The sequence below is a fragment of the Ornithorhynchus anatinus genome, chromosome 18 (assembly GCF_004115215.2).
Source record: "Ornithorhynchus anatinus isolate Pmale09 chromosome 18, mOrnAna1.pri.v4, whole genome shotgun sequence".
NCBI classification, from domain to species: Eukaryota; Metazoa; Chordata; class Mammalia; order Monotremata; family Ornithorhynchidae; genus Ornithorhynchus; species Ornithorhynchus anatinus.
Window position 1 is genome coordinate 42,011,609 of NC_041745.1, and position 21,930 is coordinate 42,033,538.

The 21,930-nt window shown below is 45.0% G+C and overlaps 2 protein-coding genes across 12 annotated transcripts in view; one reads left to right on the forward strand and one right to left on the reverse strand.

The window, feature by feature from the left end:
- The window catches only part of LOC100682067 (integrin subunit beta 3 binding protein), a 39,075-nt gene extending 21,534 nt beyond the window's left edge, over positions 1–17,541 (forward strand). For 2 of the 7 annotated variants that reach the window (XM_029046553.2, XM_039914607.1), the window contains exons 5-8: positions 370–448; positions 2,272–2,365; positions 3,746–3,805; positions 15,174–15,499. In XM_029046553.2, the coding sequence (XP_028902386.1) occupies positions 370–448; positions 2,272–2,365; positions 3,746–3,805; positions 15,174–15,235 (295 nt within the window). In that variant the 3' untranslated portion in view covers positions 15,236–15,499. Of the gene's footprint in view, positions 1–369; positions 449–2,271; positions 2,366–3,745; positions 3,806–9,770; positions 9,824–15,173; positions 15,500–16,590; positions 16,762–17,177 lie in introns of those variants that run through there. The other 5 variants (XR_005661025.1, XR_005661024.1, XR_005661023.1 and 2 more) reach the window with 5 other exon arrangements.
- A 1,519-nt stretch (positions 17,542–19,060) lies between these two features.
- Positions 19,061–21,930, reverse strand: part of ALG6 (ALG6 alpha-1,3-glucosyltransferase) — a 38,115-nt gene continuing 35,245 nt past the window's right edge. For all 5 annotated transcript variants that reach the window (XM_029046461.2, XM_029046460.2, XM_029046462.2 and 2 more), the window contains 3 exons: positions 21,473–21,541; positions 21,146–21,344; positions 19,061–19,969 (listed from right to left, as the gene is read on the reverse strand). In XM_029046461.2, the coding sequence (XP_028902294.1) occupies positions 19,772–19,969; positions 21,146–21,344; positions 21,473–21,541 (466 nt within the window). In that variant the 3' untranslated portion in view covers positions 19,061–19,771. The remainder of the gene's footprint in view (positions 19,970–21,145; positions 21,345–21,472; positions 21,542–21,930) is intronic.

A 21,930-nucleotide genomic window follows, 5' to 3' on the forward strand; every position in this document is an offset into this window, starting at 1 on the left:
AAAATGGAGATTGAGACTGTGAGCCCTACGTGGGACTGAGATGGTGTCCAACCCACTTTGCTTGTATCCACCCCGGCACTTATTATAGTGTCTGGCACATAGTAACTGCTTAACAAATACCACAATTATTATTATTACTGTTATCATCATCCGTTGTTCCTAATGAGAGACTCCATTACTGTCATTTTGGGGGTGATAGGAGACAGAGAGAAAAGTGGAGTTCATTGGTCTGAGCCATATGAGGAAAGTCTTTGGCCAGTGTGGTCACCAACCCCATCTCTCATCTTTCTTACCACAAAATCCACAACGAATGCTCATTTCTGACCAGAGTAACATCGGTGAAACTGTACTTGTCTCTCCTTTTCGAAGGCTTCTGATGCTACACTCTAAAATAGAAAAGTCATTGGAATCATTCATGGAACAGAGACAACGCTTGGAGAGCTTACAGGTATATCTTACACATTCAGTTTTCTAGTGGTCTAGTGAGGAATATTCATCAAGGAAAAGTTGGACTTCGGACAGTGACTCGACCAAATTGATAGCTCATTGAAATTTAATTTCTATTTCCCGGGAATGTTGGGGTGTGGTGGAAAGGATCCTGCAGCTGGAATCTACACTCTGAGCCCATTGTGGGCAGGGAATGTGTCCGTTCATTGTTGTCTTATACTCTCCCAAGTGCTTAGTGCAGTGCTTTGCACACCGCAAGCGCTCAATAAATACAAGTGAATGAATGAATCAGGAGATTTGGGTTCTAATCCCAGCTCTGCCCCATGGCTTTCTGAATGACCTTGGGCAAGTGAGTTCACCTCTTTGGGCCTCTGTTTCCTCATGGTAAAATGGGATAATATACCTGCTTCACAAGGACATTGTAAGGATAAAATGAGATAATTGATGTGAAAGCACTGTATAAAAAATACTATCATTATGGGCAGGGAATATGTATCTGCCAGTCCTGTCCTAAGTGCTTAGTACTGTGTTCTGCACATAGTAAGTGTTCAATAACTACCACTGATTATTAGTATTATTATTATTAACAATAATATAAAAAGTTCTCTCAGCTGGTACTTTAGAGTGGTGGCTGAATACCATTTGCAGTAAGAGTTTTGTAGTTGGCATAAAAACTCCAATCTGACATCAAAACAAATGAATAAATTACAGATTTATACATAAGTGCTGTGGGGCTGGGAGGGGGGAAGAATTAAGGGAGCAAGTCAGGGTGATGCAGAAGGGAGTGGGAGAAGAGGAAAGGAGGGCTTAGTCTGGGAAGGCCTCTTGGAGGAGACGGGCCTTCAGTAAGGCTTTGAAGCGGGGGAGAGTCATTGTCAGATTTTTGGGATGAAGGCCCTTGGTGACACCTTTTAGAGAAGCCCTGGAAAATGAAACGAGAATACCGACCTGTTGAAGTGTTTCACCTTTTCTCTCAGTCATTTAAATAGATGGCAAAACTCTGGGGTTTCTTTAGCTATATTTTAACGGTGTTTGCTAAGCGCTTACTATGTGCCGGGCTCCGTTGAAAGCGCAGGGGGTAGATAGAAGGTAATCCGGTTGGATACAGTCCCTGTCCCACGTGGGGCTCACGGTCTTAATCCCCATTTTACAGATGAGGGAACTGAGGCACAGAAAAGTGAAGTGATTTGCCCAAGGTCACACAGCAGACAAGTGGCAGAGGCAGGATTAGCTCCCTCTGACTCCCAGGCCCATGCTTTACTAGACAACGCTCCTTCTCAGTCGTTCTTATTGAGCGCTTACCATGTTCAGAGCACTGTACTAAGCGCTTGGGAGAGTACAATACGACAAAATTAGCAGACACGTTCCCTAACTCCTAAAATGGATCTATCCGTGTATTTGCGAGGTTATATTTATGAAGCTGTAATTTAAAAGCACAGTTCGAAACAGCACCGTAAGCTCTTTGAAGGAAAATTGCTATTGTCATCTAACTGATGAAAAATGTCATTGCAGTATGTTAATCGATCTCTTAAAAATGTCGTGCCCTTAAAGACTTTTGGTCCTAAGCTAACTTTTGTAGGAATTTCAAACTACGTTTGGAGACGGTTCAGTCTTGACCGTCAGTAGATTTCCATTCTGTGCTTCAATTATCATCCGCCTTCAGGGGAATCAATTAATCTCTTAGTAGGAATCGCCGAAGACTTAAGAGAAGGCTGTGAGATATTTTGTTACGGTAAGCTAAATTCTCGCCATAAATGTCCGGTGTGCTTGGTCGGAGCCTGGAGCTTTTTTGAAATTGTTATGAAGATTATCTTTCCCTTCCAGGCTTTGGAGGGCAGCAAAGAGCTGGCAATGATCCTCGGCGACTTCTCTCACTCCTGCGATTTAAAAGCCGAACTGCAGAAAACTAAAGAACTAAGTAAGGACAACATGAGGGATTTTGCTTAAAATCATCTCACGCTTTACCCCAATAGATGTGTAAATGCGGCCTGTGGTGCGGACATGGAAAGGTAGTAGGAGTTGGTGATATTTAGCTAGTGCTTTCTTTGTGCAGAGCATTTTATTGAGTGCGGAGAAAGAATAGCCAGGTGGGAATTAGACATAGACCCTGGTATTGATCAACTTCATGTTGGTGTCTTGGGGCCTGCGTTTGTTTCATTTAAAGCAAGAAGCAGCATGGAGTGGATAGAACACGGGCCTGGGAGTCAGAAGGTCATGAGTGACTGTGGGCAAGTCACTTAACTTCTCTGTGCCTCAGTTCCCTCGTCTGTAAAATGAGGATGAAGACTGCGAGCCCCACGGGGGTCAACCTGATTACCCTGTATCTACCCCAGCGCTTAGAACAGTGCTCGGCACATAGTAAGCGCTTAACAAATACCAAAGTTATTATTAGGAGTTCTAATTGCGGCTCTGCCACTTGTCTGCTGTGGGGCCTTGGGAAAAGCACTTCACTGGGCCTCACTTATCTGTAAAATGGGGATTGAGTTTGCCCTGTGTGGGACAGGGACTGTGTCTAACCTGACTACCTTGTATCTACCCCAGTGCTTAGTACAGTGCCGGGCATATAAGAAGCGCTGAACAAAACACACACACACAAAATAGGGCTCACCTCTAAGAGTACACAGGACTTATAGACATATCTTTAAATGATATAATATAAACTATAAACTTATACCATTATATATATATATATATATATATATATATATATATATATATATATATATATCTCATTATTTCCCCTCTAGACTGTAAACCCTCTTTGGGCAGGAAATACGTCTGTTTTCTTGTACTCTCCCAAACAGGACAGGGCTCTGCACATAGTAAGTATTCGATAAATAGTTTGACATGATAATATGTTATAAACTATTTGTTAATATTAATACCTGCGTCCCTATCTAAACGGTAAGCTCACTGTGGGTAAGGAATATGTCTGTTATATTGTACTCTCCCAAACACTTCGTAAAATGCTCTGTACACAGTAAGGACTTAATGAAATATCATTGATGATGGTGAGCACTCCTGATAAGGAACCAGTCTCTTCATTCATCCTCTCATTGCTAAATAAGGTCCTTTGGAGGAGGTGAAGATCTCTTTCCCAGGGTTACAGAAAATGGGGCTAAACTTAGGTTATAGATTCCGGCCTGAAGTATTTAGAATGTGCTCATTATAATCATTATCATTCTCTTTTGGTTTTTTTTTGGTCATTTCTTTTCCTCCAAAAAATCTGCTTTTAAGAGGTGGAAGCCAAGGACTGTCACGTAAACTCGGTAATTTTCAAAAATATTTTACTTTTTAGTGGTGGAAATTAAAAGGCGGAAACTTCTAGAAAGGAATGACCCAAGGCATCCCACCCAAGGTAACGATTTTCATTGTGACCCGTTTTGTAATGTCTTGTTTTGCAACTGCATCTTAATCCATAATGAATAATTGTGTGCCTTTTTTTTTTGAAAGACTTCAGATTACTTTTTGGCAAAATACTTTGTCTGACGAGGTCCCTTCCTGGCAAAACAATCTTTTTTGTGTGTCTTTGAAACACAGTTTAGAGTTTCTTGTGTGACATTTTTATTTTTAGAGACAGAACTTCTTATGGAGAAGATGAACAAAGGCATCAGTGTATCAATCTGTTTGCTTTTAATAGTACAACAGAGAGTATACACCAAGTACAAAAAAGTCATTTTATAACCAACTTTCTGGAACATTTCATACAGTGGACCACATAGCTACTTTAATGCCTTTGAGCAGTTCATAAAAAGGGATAGAACTAAACTTTCACGTCTAGTATTCCCACCCTCCTTAGGCATTGCTAACTTCTTCTTACTAATTCAGGCTATTCTCTGATTGTAATTGGATGAAGTTTGCATATATGCCTTTCATTTCTGTCGAGTTTGATATTTGTTCCAACTCTTTCCACTTTCGCCCAAGGAAACAATGGGGAGTCGTGTTTTCTTTGCCATCTAGTACCATTTCAGAGACAAACTAAAAATGTACACCCCCTCCAATGACCGTTTTTTCAGCAAACACATTCTACTTAGCATTTTGTAAGCACCTCATTAAAAACGTTAAATGTTCTGAGAAGATCCCAGTTAGAAATCACCGATCTGAAGGGCACTGAGGGCATTCGTTTCAAATGGTAACTCACTCTGTGTGAGCTGCCCGAGATCCCAGTTATAATATCATCGATCTGGGCCTTTGTTGGTTTTCTTTAGCTGACGGTCATGAAATCAGCCGGCTCACCCAGGATTGTACAGTGATGAGGCAATATTAGGTGGAGCCAGATATTTCTGCTCCAGTGATCTACTCCACTCCATGACTGAATTGAAGCAGTGGGGATGATGATGATAATAAAAATGGTAACATTTGTTAAGTGCTAGGCACTGTATTAAGCGTGGAGGTGGGTATAGGTTAATCAGGGTGGACACAGTCCCCATCCCTCATAGGGCTCGCAGCCTAAATTCCCGTTTTACAGCTGAGGTAACTGAGGCCCAGTGAAATGACTTTCCCAAGGCCACACAGCAGACAAATGGCAGAGCCTGGATTAGAATCCAGGTCCTTCTGACTTCTCGATCCGTGCTCTATCCACTAGGCCACACTTGCTTCTCTTGGCACTTGCTAGCAGTCTGTCTCTAATCATGCTTGGACAGTTCATGCTGGACACTGACTCTCCCCCATTTCCAGAGGCCGGGGCTGTGGTACACAAGCATGCAGCCAATGGGTGCCCAATTAGCAATAATAATAATGGTGGTATTTGTTAAGCGCTTACTATGTGCAAAGCACTGTTCTAAGTGCTGGGGTTGAGATTAGTGAAGGCTTATTGTGTCAAAACACCGTAATAAGCATTTGGGAGAAGCCTAGTGGAAAGAGCATGTGTCTGGGAGTCAGGAAACCTGGGTTCTAATTCCGGCTCCAAGAATAATAACTGCCATCTGTTAAGCACTTACTATGTCCCAAGCACTGTACTAAGTGGTGAGGTAGATCCTGGCTAATCAGGTCCCATATGGGACTTACAGTCTAAGCAGGAAGGAGACCGGGTATTGAACCCCATTTTGCAGAGGAGGGAACTGAGGCGCATAGAAGTAAAGGGACTTGACCAAGGTCACACGATAGGTGAGTGGCAGAGCCGGGGTTAGAACCTAGGTTCTCCGACTCCCGGGCCCGTGTTTTTTCCACGAGGCTATACTACTTTTCATGTGGCTCTGCCACTCGCCTGCTGTGTGACTTGGGTAAGTCTCTTAACTTCACTTCAGTGTCCTCATCTGTAAAATGGGGATGAAATTCCTGTTCTCCCTCTCCCTCCCTCCGACTGGGAGCCCTATTTGCAGAAGGGACTGTGTCTCGCCCGATTCTCTCCTGCCTCTCCCAGCACTTAGGAAAACGCTTGGCACGTAGTGAGTGTTTAACAAGTACCCAGATTAAGAAGCGGCGTGACCTATCGCCTAGAACACGGGCCTGGAAGTCAGAAGCCCCTAGGTCCTAATCCCGGCTCCGCCATTTGTCTGCTGTGTGACCTTGGACAAGTCACTTCACTTCTCTGTGCCTCAGTTCTCTCCTCCGTAAAATGGGGATTAAGACTGTGAGCCCCAAGTGGGACAGAGATAGCTTGTGTCTACCCCAGTGCTTAGTACAGTGCAGGCACAGAGTAAGCCCTTAACAAATGCCATAAAACTAATATTATTATGATTATTATTGAGAGTTTTCAGGACAACTCAGTGACAGCCTCTGGGGAATATTATTTTATCTGGGGACATCTGGAAGGCTCCTGCCGTCAATTAGGAAGAGCAAAGACCAAAACGTAGAAAAAAAACTGCATCGGAGCCTTTCTACTTCCTGTTAGCCTGCCTTTTCTAGCTTGTTTCTGTGCTCAGACAAAAGCTCACTTGGAAAGAATTTTTGTCCTGAGGCTTTTTCCTTAGGAACAGCCACCTTGATTTACCATTCATTCATATTTGTTGAGCGCTTACTGTGCGCCAAGCACTGTATTAAGCTCTTGGGAGACTACCTTCTGATTACATAAATATGTAAATATTATTCAAAGAAAGATTTTATTCACGCCTCCTAGTCATGGGAAAATAACTCAAACTTGGAGCCCTTTGCTGAAGAAATGGGAATGAAAATTTTGGAAAAAAAATCCACTACCTGGCATGGAACTCTTCCTGTATGTGATTTGGAGCTCTCAAGCTCTCACTTGATATTTTGATATCTATCTAGAAAGATAATTGTTAGATGGATAGATAGCTCTCAAAATATATGTTGGCCTTTGTTTTTGAAGAGGCGGATGTAGCTGGAAGGACCTTTTTATGATATCAAACCAAGCCAGTCCTGCCCGTCAAGGGGAACCAGCTCAAGAGCGCAGGCCAGGACAATCTGCGGAGGGATTCTCCAGTGGCCAAACAGATTAGCCTGTTGTCAAGAAGATCGGGGAAACGGTGGAGGGAACTTGGTCCCCAGCAGAGCACCAGAATGGGTGATAATAGTGCCTGTGGGAGCTAGCAGGAAAATGGGGCGATTAATACAAGTATTAATAATAGTATACTTTAGTATAATACTACTATTAATTAGTATACAAGAAGTCATTAGAACTCCAAAATGTAGAGAACAGCACCCCTGAGATGTACACTTGACGCCTCTCTCTCTCATTCAACCCTCATATTCAATCCATCACTGAATCCTGTCAGTCCCACCTTCACCACATCACTAAAATCTGCCCTTTCTTTTGCTATCACATTAATACAATTAATTAGACTGTAAGCCCGTCAGCGGGCAGGGACTGTCTCTATCTGTTGCCGATTTGTACACTCCAAGCGCTTAGTACAGTGCTCTGCACATAGTAAGCGCTCAGTAAATACTATTGAATGAAATTCCTTGCCTAAAGGGGATGGCCTGAGTCTTTCAGTCCTTCTGGATTTACCTTCCTCTCCAGGAAGCAGCGTGACCTAGTGGATAGAGCACGGGCCTGGGAGTCAGAAGGTAATGGGTTCTAATCCCGGCTCCAGCACTCGTCTGCTGTGTGACTTTGGGCAAGTCACTTCACTTCTCTGGGCCTCAGTTACCTCACCTGTAAAATGGGGATTCAGAGCGTGCGCCCCACGTGAGACAGGGACTGGGTCCAACCTGATTTGCTTGTACCCACCGTAGCGCTTAGCACAGTGCCTGGCACTTAGTAAGCGCTTCACAAATACCACCATCATGATCGTTATTATTCCAAGGGCGGTTTAGCGCAGAGGAAACCCAATTCAATGAGAAATCCCTCGATGGTTGGGTTTGATGTCGATTTTCAGAATTATTTTTAATTAGTCAAGCCGAAGACCTAAACCCTATGACTCTGCTGTGGGATGGTCCAGATGGAATGTCACATTGTCATCACATGGTGGAGCATGAAATTTATTTACTTTACACAAACAACCTCGACAGAAAAACACCCTCAAACGCAAACGGTACCCATGTCAATGGGCGCTTTTATGTGAGCCCCCTGTATATCCATTCTGGGTTTCAGATGTAAAAAAAATAGCATCATTGTTTGTCCACGACTAGCACTTACAGTAAACAAAATGTTTTTGGAATAGCATGTAAGCAATCCGCAGAGCAGCTGCCAAGAGATGAAATCTGGACCGCTTCAGTCCAAACCATATTTTCTCTGTGTGGAGAATAAACGTGTAGGTTGTGTTATGCATATTTTAAAAATGAAAATTGAACAGCTGGAACTTTGTGTGCAGAGGCTAAACACAGGGCTCTGAAAAGTAGGCGGTTTCAGCTCTTTCGGAGGGACAGGATTTCAGCCATTCTAGCTTTCTAGACTTTTTCCAAATAAGCAAATAAACAGGGAAGCAGAAACTCAGATTTCTGTGAGCGGCATCCATTGGAGTCTGCTCGCTTGGCTCTCGCCATGGGAATGGAGGGCTGGAGAAACTCATTTAGGAGACCAGACATTTAAAATCCCAGACAATTAGGTTTCCAATTCACCCTACTCCTAAACTGCATAATTCCACCCACTTGCTGAAACCCTTTTTTTTTAGTTGAAACACATGCCGCTCTTTCCTCTTTCAGACCCTCCCCCCTCCCCACAAAATGATTATATTAAAACACTTTTATCCCTAGCAACTCACCCTTGGATTCCGCTGCCTGTGAGACTCCATCTTTTGCAGAAATGAATTGCAATTTTCAGATCACTGAGCTTTGAAGTTAGAACTGTGATGAGTTTGGGGGCACCAACTGAAAACCCCTTCAACCCTTTTAATATTCCAAGTTTAGAGAGGTGACAAATGAAGCTTCGGGTTGTAGAGGTGGATACAGACGTGGTACAAATGAACGGCAGAGGGTCTCGTCTTGACCTGGATCCTCAGCTGCCGGTTGCCCGCTGGAGGTGGGACATTCCCGCTATTCAGTGAACGCGAGGCCTCCAGCCTCTACTCTGTTTACCAGCGGTTTTTGTAAAACGTTTAGGTTTTTAAATGTGCCTAGGGTAAATGAGAAATGTAACTAGTTAGTATTCAGGATCCGCAGAGTTACTCCTATTACGTTCACCATTTTCTCACTGTACAAGGGATATCGTATTATTTGTATCTTTTAAAGGATTGAGTTTTTTTAAAAAACCCCAAAAACCCTTGGCGTTAGATTCACTTGACCACAATTATATGTGAAAAGGTGTAAATAGCTAGCTATCCAGACATTACAAATATCCAGGTGCTCGGTATGTGCTGATGACAACAAAATTGAAAAGAAAGACGGCAATAATTCTGACTGGTTTTCTCTGCAGAAGATATTGATTATTTGTGTGTGGTGAGAGATTTGGAAAATTCAATTAAAGGAGTTGTGCAAAGGTTTCATAAATTTTCCTTCTACAGCGTGTACACAGACATTGTTGCGTATTAAATCAATGCAGCACTTCACAATATATTTTCTTTGAAACATAAAAATAAATAACATTTAAACAGTTCTGCTTACTACAGAAACAAATTTTATTTTCTGTGAAGCATTTAGTCATGTGCTATCACTGACTCATACCCATTTGCCAGCTGTAACAAATTTTATAGACATTTTCTCCAGAGACATCTCTCATATCCTATGAATTTTTAAATGAGCAAATGGTGAAGAGGGGCTGTCAGCAATATAAAAATTGATCAGTTAAAAGATAAAAGCATAAGTAAAGAGATTTGTATGGGACCCTTAATAGGTTTTATTAAATAAAAATACTATAAAAAGACAGTAATGAATAGACTGAAGGTTTTAACTGTGGTTGAGGTGGAGAAAAATTATTCTGGCACATTTAGTAGAAGATTGGTTTTATATCACCTGACAGGTGAACTTTTTTCCCCTCTCCGTTTCAGATCTGTAAATGTTCCAGAGCACATAGCAGTCCTGCCCGAAAAAAGGGTGATTGGTAAGTTTTCCAAGGTGGGAGGTTTTAGACCTTTAAAAAGCAGGGTAAACTTGGCAGGCCGCGCATCCGAAGTTAAGTGGTCGTCTCACGTTGGGTGTTTTCAGCCACTCTTATTTTTCTGGCCAGGTTAGGCTTTGTGTAGGTAAATGGATGGATGGATGGAATGGAGGAGAAAGAGGAGAGAGTTGTCGTTTTTGGTTTTTTTAGTCAGTATGAGGGAGGAATTCGTTTCAGAAGAAAACCTGGACGCTCATCTTGGCTTCATATGGGCTAAGTGCACTGTGGCATAGTGTGGTAGACGGATGATTTGAGGATCGGCTGAATTTCCGGTTAGCCTCTTGACAGTGAGGTCTTGGCTATTCTTGCGAATGTAGGATCAACTCACTCTCCAGCACTGTTTACTAGAGAGAAGTAGCGTGGTCTAGTGGAAAGAGAGTCAGAGGTTCTTATCTCTGCTTTCTAATCCCCGCTCTGAGACCTTTGGCAAGCCGCACCACTTCTCCGTGTCTCAGTTTCTTCATCGGTAAAATGGGGATTCAATCCCCGTTCTCCCTCTCGCTTAGACTGTGAGCCTCATGTGGGACGGGGCCTGCGTCCAACCTGTATCTACCCCAGAGCTTAGAAAGGTGCTTAACAAATGCCACAGAATAACAGTAAATATTAGTATTAGATCCTTGTACGGTTAGGGGGTTTGGGCCTGCTTATTTTCGATTCTGCCTCCTCGGGAATCCTTGGTTCTGGCAGAGCCGCACTGTCTCTTGGTTTCTGCCGCCAGACTCGGCTCTGGCAGTGGTCTCGCCAGAATCCACTTCTGTGTCATATCGTTGGACCACCCGTGCTCCGCCATGTCTTTAAAACGATGTTTCCGTCCTTTGGGGTTACACGTGTCCCCTTCCAAGCTCCCACACAGCAGCTGTTTGGATCCCCTGCTGCTTGGCATTCTTCTCGCCTGTCCCACCCAGCGGAGCGGCGAGTAGGGCTTTGGTCAGTCAACCAGTGATATTTATTGAGCGCTTACTATGTGCGGAACACTGTCCTGAACTGCTAATCCTTTACTCCATGTTTAACCACATGGCTCTACTTTTAAAGGATAAAAGTCTTCCATTGGACCATAGGAGTCAAAAGCTTTGGTGCCATTCCAAATAAAAGTAATTAACTTTTTATTCTTTTCCTGACACTGGTCAGACGCTGGCTGTCTTCCAAGTCCTCATTGTTGGTGATCATGTCCGGTCACTTGATTTTGAGTGGGGTTTGTAGATAACAGTCAACCAATTGTATTTATCGCGTGCTGACTGCGTGCAGAGCAGTGTACTAAGCGCTTGGGGGAGTGTAATAGAACAATATAACAGACACATTCCCTGCCCACAACGAGCTTACGGTCTAGAGGGGGAGGCAGGCGTTAATCTAAGTAAATACTCTGTACCGAGGGCATGTAATAAGTTCTCGGGTGAGTACCGGAGGATAAGTGGAAGTGGTCGCTGCTCTCAGGCCCTCTTTCCATTCGACCGCGCTGCTTCTCTCCAGTAAACAGTGCAGGAGAGTGAGTTCATCCCACATTCGCGGGCACAGCCAAGACCTCAGTCAATGGCTAACCGGAAATGCAGCCGTTCCCCAAATCATCTGTCTACCACACCGTGCCACAGTGAACGTGGCCGATGAGCAACTCTAATCTAGCCGGATAGAGCTGTGGTCTGCCAGCCGTCAAGCGGGAGGGCACGACCAAGAGATCAGCATCAGGACAGACCAGAAGGAGGCACAGCGAGCGGGCTGGCTTTGAGGGGAATAGTAATAATAATAATGGTATTTAAGCGCTTAATAACAGTTGCCCCAGGAGCCCCGCTGGGGACGTTGTTTGCCTTTGACCGTTAGTCACGTTGTCCTTGCCCGACCAATTAGCTCTTGGCTTTCCAAGTGGCAGATGCAGTCAAGGGACAGTCACGGCGACTCACAGTTGTCACAGAGGCCTGTTTTGAAGCCAAATGGAAAAGAAAACTGAAAGCCCCAAAGATGGGGTCCCCCCACCCAGTTCCTCGGAGCCCACGCTTGGCAGGCTAAGGCGGCTGCTATTACTGCTGCTCCTCTAAGCCAGGGCCGCAGGCGGCAATCTAAATATCTTCTACGTCTAATCGCACTGCCGCCGACCCACAGATGAGTTTCCCAAATTGGATGAGCTCACGTGGATTTTCAGCAGCTTTTCCCTTATTTACCAAAGCCATAAAAATAATATAACCCATGTCAGTGAGCACGGCGGCCGGAAGAAATACGGTTTTAGGGCCAGCGAGATTTTCTGTTCCTGTTGAAATTCCTCCTCGCCCACAGTCTGATTTGGGTTTGGCCAGGCCTGATGTGGTGGTTTAGGACTGGTGGTATTCTTTTTTTTTAAATGGTATGTGTTAAGCACTGTGTGCCAGGCAATGTTCTAAGTGCTGGGGTAGATGATAATAATAATAATAATTGTGTTTGTGATGTGGTGGTTTAGGACTGGTGGGATTCTTTTTTTAAAAAAAATATGTGTTAAGCACTGTGTGCCGGGCACTGTTCTAAGTGCTGGGGTAGATGATAATAATAATAATTATTGTGTTTGTTAAGTGCTTACTACATGCCAAGCACTGTTGTAAGAACTGGGGTGGCCCTGTCCCACAAAGGGCTCAAGTCTTAATCCCCATTTTACTGATGAGTTAACTGAGGCCCAGAGAAGTGAAGTGACTTGCCCAGGGTCACACAGCAGACATGTGGTGGAGCTGGGATTAGAAGCCATGACTTTCTGACTTCCAGACCCGTGCTGTATCCACTAGGCCATGATACCTCTCTAAGGAGTCACTGGCTAAGGATCATATTGTCCCTGAGTGTGTTAGGTAATAATAATAATAATGATAGTATTTGTTAAGCACTTACTATGTGCCAAACACTGTTCTAAGCGCTGAGGTAGATACAGGGTAATGAGGTTGTCCCACATGGGGCTCACAGTTTTAATCCCTGTTTTACAGATGAGGTAACTGAGGCACAGAGAAGTGAAGTGACTTGCTCAAGATCACACAGCAGACAAGGGGCAGAGCAGGGATTAGAACCCACGTCCTCTGACTCGCAAGCCCGGGCTCTTTCCTCTAAGCCACGCTGCTGCTCACACGCCCTCAAATGCTCCTGCCATACTGCCCTTTGCCAACCCAGCATTCCAAATGGCTGTTTGCCGTCCAGCGTTAGAGGTTACTGGAGGGTCCGTCAGTCAGTTAATCGTATTTATTGAGTACCTACTGTTTGCAGAGCACTGTAGTCTAAGCGCCTGGGAGAGGGTACAATAAACCGACACTGTGGATGATGGAGAGAGACTGTGAGTTGCCAGTTTCAGCAGGTCCTTGTGAATAGACGATGTCTTGGGCTTCTGCAGGATCTCCCAAGCGCTTAGCACAGTGTGCCGCACTTACTACACCCCTTAGTTTCCAGTTCCCCCAGGGCCCAAAAACATCTTCAGGACCCCCTCTCTGATCTAGCTTGATGGAAATGGCTTATTGATTTTTACAAAGCTTGATGCTCTAAACAGAGAGGGTGCGGTTTTGTCAGTCACTACAACTCTGAAGGTTGAAGAATTTCCACTCCCTCTAATGGGAATAATACACTCACGCTCTCTAATTTGGGAATCATTGTTGGCATTCATTAATTTGAGGGGTGAAGTTTTCCAGCAATTCTGTGACTGATGAAATTCCAAAAGAGCATCACTAAGTTGCAGTCGTAAGGTGGGGTAATTTAGCAGTGACAGCCAGTGGATGAAGAAGTGAACACGGTGCTATTTCTTAATAATAATGTTGGTGTTTGTTAAGCACTTATTATGTGCAGAGCACTGTTCTAAGCGCTGGGGGAGATACAGGGTCATCAGGTTGTCCCACGGGAGGCTCACAGTCTTCATCCCCATTTTGCAGATGAGGTAACTGAGGGACAGAGAAGTTCTTAGTGAATATAAGAGGTCTGGAGTGTTCATAAACAGTTCATCAATGCCCGTCTACTTGTTTTGTTTTGTTGTCTGTCTCCCCCTTCTAGACTGTGAGCCCGCCGGTAGGTAGGGATTGTCTCTATTGCCAAATTGTACTTTCCAAGCGCTTAGTACGGTTTTCTGCACACAGTAAGCGCTCAATAAGTATGTTTGAATAGTTAGATGAAACTAGATCAGACTCGTGAACTGCAGAAGCCAATTGGGAATTTTCCTCCTACCACATAATGGTATCTCGCTGTCATGACTCCATCAATGGGGAGATCCCAGTGCTTAGAACAGTGTTTGGCACATAGTAAGTGCTTAACAAATACTATCATCAGAGTGAATGTGTCTGAAGAGACTAATGGTGGATCATTTGGCCTTCTTGCATCTTTTTTGCAAGTAGGGATGGATCCTCCTTGTGCTAGAGAAGCAGCGTGGCTCAGTGGAAAGGGCACGGACTTGGGAGTCAGAGATAATGGGTTCGAATTCCGATCTGCCACTTGCCAGCTGTGTGACTGTGGGCAAGTCATTTAACTTCTCTGTGCCTCAGTTCCCTCATCTGTAAAATGGGGATTAAGACTGTGAGCCTCCCGTGGGACAACCTGATGACCCTGTATCTACCCCAGTGCTTAGAACAGTGCTCGGCCCATAGTAAGCGCTTAACAAATACCAACATTATTATTATTATTATTAGTAGTAGTAGTAGTATTATTAACTCCCAAGCCCGTGCTGTTTCTCCAAGTCAGACACGCTTTCTGCCCTCAAGCGGCTTTGGGCCAGAGAGTTCCAGCTGGGACCCCAACCTAACGAAGGCTCCTCCAAGCACTGGCCTCAGCTGTTCCCACTGACCTAACTGGGGACCTCTCAGATTATCTGGGGGGTCCCGAGCGGGGCAAAATGACAGAGCCACAGCCCTACCGCCTGGGGTTTGAGTAGAAGGCCCCCTCCAGGGTGACTTTGCCCCTACGATGGCTTCTGCTCCGCCTCGGTTTCTTCCAGTAAGGCGACTGCTGTTACCTGAGCGCAAATCCTTGGGAATGAGATCGGCGAGATCCTAGATGGCAGAATCAAAGACAAACCCCCAGAATACATAGGAAAGTGCAAACGAACAGGCCAGAGAACCAATTGAGCTCCTACTGTGTCCTAGGCGCTGCTTGGGAGACAACAGAAGCAAGATACCCACCCCCTGACCGCAAGAGGTTTTCAATCTAAATTTTAAAGACTGAAGAAGAAAGTTTATCTAGCTTTCTTTTCAAGCGTGCCCCGGACTCAGTATCTAGGGGAAAAGATTTCAGTAACCTCCGAAACCTATGCCCGGTATTGCAGAAATTAATTTGGAACCTAACTCCTGCTGATTGAATCATTATCTTTTATGTCCCACAGGCATTAAGGAGAAATGCCTTCGGTACAAACACCAAATTCTACATCTGCCCGATCGTATTTAAAAGGACAGAAGAAATGTTTGTAAATCAATCTGCCCGGCAAATACCAGTTAAGGACGGCTCACAGCACGAGGCAGGTGCATGTCTAGATAAAATTTCTTGCATCTAATTTAAACTTTACTATGCACCCCGGCAGATAATCTCAATGTAAATAATACATAGCTTCATAACTTTTTGGAAAGCCAGTATGTACAAGCTGATCTTGATTTATTGCTTTATATCAAATATATATTTTATAAGTGTTTTAATAAAGCACACTAAAGCTTCCTTTAGAGAATCATGTTTTTCCTGGTAAGCAGAAGTTCTCAATTTTACAGGTTTACAGTTAGCACCCAGGCACTCTGAAACTTTCAAAATATTGTAACGGGGAAGTTGGATGCCAGCTTTCTCCAGTGAAGCTCCCAGTTTGATTGGGTTTCGAAGACCCGATTTCCCAAGTGTCCAGTTAGAAAATAAATTCTTACTATGTGCTGGGCAAGTTGTCAGGTTGTCCTACGTGGGGCTCACAGTCCTAATTCCCATTTTACAGATGAGGGTACTGAGGCACAGAGAAGTTAAGTGACTTGCTCAAAGTCACACAGCTGACGAGTGGTGGAGCCCGGGCTCTTTCCACTAAGCCACACTGCTTCTCAGAAGATTATCGGCTCCAACTACATGTACATATCCCAACTATTCTACTTTTGGGCACATTAGAGAAGAAGCTCCCCGTGGGCGGGGAAAATGTCCTCTGCTTCTATTGTGCTTTCAAGTCAGTAGGCACTTGAATGCCATACTATTTGATGTGGATATAGTGGACAGTCGTTTTCGATAACTCCTTACATGGGGGGTTAGATAACAACGAGGCTTAGGGAAGGTAAGCTTATGTTTTTTATAAGGGTGATACTGAAAAATCGACAAGAACAAATAGACCACTTAGGAGTTTCAGAACGGAAACAAAGTCCCAGTGCCCTGCACCTAATAAATCCTGTTACTGCTTCTTTAAAGTCAAGAAAAATATTGGGGGAATAGCATGATCTTGGGTCTCTAGCTATACTAGACGAAGCAGCATGGCATGGTGGATAGATCACGGGGTCTGCGAGTCAGGAGGCTGTGGATTCTAATTCCGGCTCCTCCTGCTGTGTGACCTCGGGCAAGTCACCTCGTTTCTGGGCCTCGGTTCCGTCATCTGTAGAATGGAGATTGTGAGCTCCGTGTGGGACAGGGACTCTATCTACCGATTTGCTTGTGTCTACCCCAGTGCTCAGTAAAGTGCCCGACACAGGGTAAGCGCGTAACAAATACTGTTATGATTATAATTATCACTTTGAAATAACTTTTGTCCGAGCAAGTAACACTGAGCTGATTCTGAGTTTCCTAAGTTTTAGGAGTGTTTTAAATTGGGAAGGTCTTTTCATCTGCAAGCTCGCCAAGGAACCCTAAAAGGATAAGCTCTAAGGGTGAAGACAGCATTAGACAGCGAGCGGACCGCACGGAACAGGAAGCATAGGGTTAAAAAGTATCCCGCTTCCTGTGGGCTCCAAGCTATGTAGGTATGTACTTAATGCCGTTAAATCGGTTACGTACGTTTGACCTCTTGATATATTAAAGCTTTTGCCTTTCAGAACAGCTGGGTCCCCTAAGAATCGTTTCCCAGTTCTGCACAGTGTAGATCAGATGGCTATCGCTTTATCACCTTTGGAGGCCGATTGAAGGACAAAGCGGAGAGATTCCCCACACAAAGCTAATGTTTTCATATGGGGGAGAGGCTGGGGAGGGTCCCCGTCTCCCCCAAACGTCCCGAAGGAGGATTGGGAAATTTGGTGCGGCACCCTCTCTTCCCCGACCCCTTTTTCGCCACCCAGCGCGCACGCTTCTGCCGCCCTTTCGTGGAAACGGAGAGGTTCTCGCCGGCCTTCGCAGCTGGCAGTACTTCACTCACGGAAGTTATGTTTTATCATTCCGACAGAATGCTCCATCGGGTTCCTTTTCCTCTGAAGCCTGAAAGGGCAGTGATTCATCCGGGCCTCGTATTCGGGCCGGCAGAACGACGGCCCGCTCCGCGCCCTCCCCCGATTTGAAACCGCACAAATAACTTCATTGTGACCGGGACTCCTGCGTGCCTCCAAAATGGAAGCCTCCTGCAACTTCCTCCTCTGACGCCCGGTCTGCGATCCGCTTACCGTAACTGGCTCAGCGTGGCAAGTTCGCTTGAATTGTTTAATGGCGAAAGAACCGATCGCGGGTCGGGTCCTGGGTGCTCTGCCCCGGGACTCGAGCGTTTTCACTTAGTGAAACCGAGCTGGGTGTAAATAAACGGCCTTGAGAATGTATCTGTTATTTCCAGAATTCACCCATACATACCATACACATATAAAGCCATCAGTGAGGAAGGCAGCTGCCTTCTGGTCTTTGCAACGCCGCTGGCCGGGAACGCTTTTGTTCTTGGATAAGATATTGAAGATTCGGGAGTATTAGCAGTTATGAACCAAGTCGGCAACTTTGTAAACGTTCTGTTTACCGTGGTCAAAGCGCACGCTACAAAAGAGGATGGATAGATGATCTCTGCCTACGAGGAGCTTACAGATTAAGTCCAGCTCTTTGTGGTCATAGACTAAAAGCCCCCATTTAACACAACTCGTCTTTCTGTAGACCAGATCGTGCCCGCTCACGAGGTGCAGTTGACCCGTTTTGTCTAATCTTTGTTTCTCCTTATCTTTGCCCCCTTCCCCCCACTGAAGCCATTCTACCGCCTAGTCCCGGGTCCTGCACCATCATCATTGGCGGTATCTTGGAAGAGCACAGCAGAGTTGATAGGAGGCGTTCACCGCCCACAGCGAGCTGACGGTGCAGAGGGAGCCCCTTTCAGAGGCCTCCCTGGGCTCTGTCAATCATCTCCAGCCATGAGCGGGGGGAGAGCGGACAGACCTGAAAACTAAGCCAAAAGTCACCGTTTGTGCCCCGTGGGCAACCCTGTTCCTGCTGATGCTACCTTTCTCTGCTGACTGGCTTCTGGCAAATCTTCATGCACATTTGCTTTGAGAGAGAAATACTTCCCGAGCCACACAGTTCTGCCTTCTAACTCTATTGGAAGCAAGAGACATTGCTCTCTCCTGCTAGCCTCTAATTAGGAGTTGGAGGGGAATGAATTATACTTCAAAGTCCCATCAGGTATAACCTGCATCTTCAAATACTTTTTTGGGAATAAGCGGCGTGGAGGCAGCATGGCGTAGAGGATAGAGCACGGGCCTGGGAGGCAGAAGGACCTGGGCTCTAGTCCCAACTCTGCCACTCGTCTGCTGGGTGACCTTGGGCAAGTCACTTAACGTCTCTGAGCCTCAGTTACCTCATCTGTAAAATGGGGATTAAGACTGCGAGCCCTCTGTGGGCCAGGGAATGGGTCTGACCCAATTTTCTTGTATGCACCCCAGCGCTTAGCACAGTGCCCGGCACACAGTAAGCACTTAAATATAATAAGAAGCTGTTTTGCCCATAGTCTAACAAAAATCTCTCAACTAGTGGTATTAATTGAGCGCATACTGCACGCAGAGCGTCGTACAAGGCGCTTGAGGCAATACAATATTCAACAGAGAACAAATAGATGCCGACATGATGGGTTTTATCTGTAACTACAAAAAGGAAACGGCGTATATCTACCTCACACCGCAGGTTAAGACGTGGAGAAGATGTAATAATAGCAACGACCCGACAACGGAGTAAAAATGGAAGAGGGTAAGAGCCGAATCCGGCCATCCCGTTAACGTGAACTACGCTACTGAGTCATGGTTATGACTGTGGTGGCCCTGGCGCTGTCACATGAGAGAACATATTGCGGAATGAAAGGCTGGAGAAGGCGGTTTGACTTATGTAAACACAATGGTCTTGGGAGGGAGAGGGAGAGACAGAGTCCACTGGGCAGCAACAACCATGAATTCTTCCAATTATTTCCCCCCGCCCCCCCCGCCGCTGTCATCTTACATTCTGGGAAAATTCATTTAATTGCACAGTTTGGGTCGCATGCTTAGAGCTCATTCAAAAGTGGCCAAGTCTTTTAGCTAGGAAAAAATACCCCACTCCTGGAAAATGTGTGCTCAAAAAAACTATACTAAGGTGAGAGGGAAAAGTTCACTTACATGATCAAAAACCTTGAACTGATCCAAAAGTAGGATAGTCCTGGCCTCTATTCTCTTCTTTGCCCAGGCCTGTGGGTTTGAATTCAAACAGTAAAAGAGCAGTTTAAGTAAGAAACAGGACTGGACTTTCCTGACGATCTCCACTGTAAATATACCGATCACACTTAGCCTTTTTTTTTTTTTCCTCTCTCCTCCTCTTTCAGCCAGCTGCCCGTCTTGACAAAATCCTTCAGCTTGGCTGGGAAGAGATCAAAAAATCTTACTGACTGGTCCGCGTATTTATTTTCAGTCTTAATACAGTGTTCCCCGACCCTTCACACAGGATTCCTAAAATGACTTTTCAGCTGCCTATCTCCAGCTGAGCTCTTGCAAACCAGGCCTGGCTACCTTTCCACAATTGGTTGGGTCTTATTCATTCCTGAAGAGAGCGTTAGCTGATTTTCTTTTGATGTCTTCCATTTCTGTGATCCCACATAATTACAATATTAAAATACACCAGGAAGAAGAGGAAGTGCAAGCAGGCGGCTAGGGACACCAGAACAGAAAATAAGTCTGGCAGTTTATGTGGAGGATCCAGAGTGGCGCTCAGCAACGTCAGGATGCCCATGGACAGGAGCGAGATATAGAACTACAAAACACAAGACAGGTAACAAACAGTAAATGGCCTTGAGGAGGGAGTTCTCAGAAACATACTGTGTGCAGAGCACTGAACTAAATGCTTGGGACAATATAATACAATTGAGTTGAGAGATACAATGCTTGTAGGCAGTGTGGGGCAATGGAAAGAGCCCGGGCTTGGGAGTCAGAGGTCATGGGTTCTAATCCCAACTCTGCCACTTGTCGGCCGTGTGACTTCGGGCAAGACACTTCACTTTTCTGGGCCTCAGAAATGGGGGTTAAGACAACCTGATTACCTTGTATCTCCCTGCCCCCCCAGCTCTTAGAACAGTGCTTGGCACATAGTAAGTGCTTAATAATAATAATGATGGCATTTGTTAATATTATTATTAGCCTTGTCAACTAGTAGCACAGTAAGCAGGATCACTTTGGTTCTACACAAACAACTCCACCGTCTGGGCATCTAGACACCCAGTAACCAGCGGAAAAAGCCCGGCCCTTGTCAAAAGCCAGTGCCTGGAGGACCCAGTTTACAAACCAAGAGGATCTGTCCACCTGTGATCTTGGAAAACCTCTTTTGAGGCACCAGATAGATGGATAGATCACTGATAACACTGCTATTTACTGAGCACTTTCTGAGGGCAAAGTCCTGTACTAAGCCCTTTGACTAGTATAACAGAAGCAAGACACACAATCAGGGACGCAGCATGTAACCTCTCAACGCTTCCTTGGCACGGTGTTCGGCCCACAGAAGGCACCTAAAGAATACCACCTCAATCCGGCTAGGGCCCCCAAAGCTAAATAACAGACTCACGGGCAGGCGGTCAAAAATAGTACCGGGGACCCTGAGCTGTCCCTTATAGAGAATGTGAGTGTCCTTTCTCCTCTCTGTGGTCAAATGATGGGCTGCAAGGCCGTTTCGGGCTACAAAAGACAGACTTCTAAAATGCGGCTGAATCATGTCAAGAAGTGGGGCCTAGTGGAAAGAGCACCAGCCTGGGCTTCAAGAGCTCCATCACCTTGGGCAAGTCACTCGACCCCTTTGTACCTCAGTTTCTTTATCGGCAAAATGGTGATTTAAGTGCCTGCTCTCCCTCCTGCGTCGACTCTTAGTCCCCACAACAGTGCCTGGGACACCAGTAAGCACTTACCAAACACCTTATTATGATTATAAAAGAAAACTTACCCCATTTTTGATCTTCTTGGCAAGAAACTTGAAACAAGGAATGTATCTGCTTGCAAACAGGGAAAAGGATTTTAGCTGCAGATGCTCTTCAGAGGTCTTGTCTAAGATAGAAAGGGAAGCCACGCAGACGGTGGAAAATGCTCCCATGGTCACAAGAAAGGCCATCAGCAGCCCATCCTTGATCAGAAGAGGAAGCATGCTGGGGAAACAGACAAAAAAAACCATTAAGAAGCAGGTCAGAGTGCAGTCGGCACTTGGACAACTCACTTGAAAGAGCTTTCTGGAAAACCGATTGGGAAATTTCAGGCAAAGATCAAGCTGACTTACCTAAAGGTTGATATGAGTAAAAACCAGGTAGCCATAAAAGGAATTTCATTTAGAATTAAGCAGACTGGTCTGAAATGATATTGAAAATAAACGAATCAATACATATTAAGACAGTCAGCAGCTTGTCCATTCCTGCATGCACTCTGGTGATTATAGTAAATCAGTAGCTATTGGTGTTCATTACCCTTTTCTCCATGTTGCCCGTAACATGTTGTCTGTTTCTGAGCACAGGAACCATGACTCTTCTGTGTGTTCTGAACACCCGTTACAGGGCTTGGTACACAGTAAGGACATGATAAATGCTACTGATTAATTGTATGGTGCTGGGTAACCTGCCAATTCTCAATACATCTTTTAACTATAACCTATTTCCTTTTGAAAGCAAACTTATAAATATGGGCTTCCTCGAGAGTGGTTTCAAAGAGAGGGGTTTAGTTTATGACAACTTGAGTGAAATC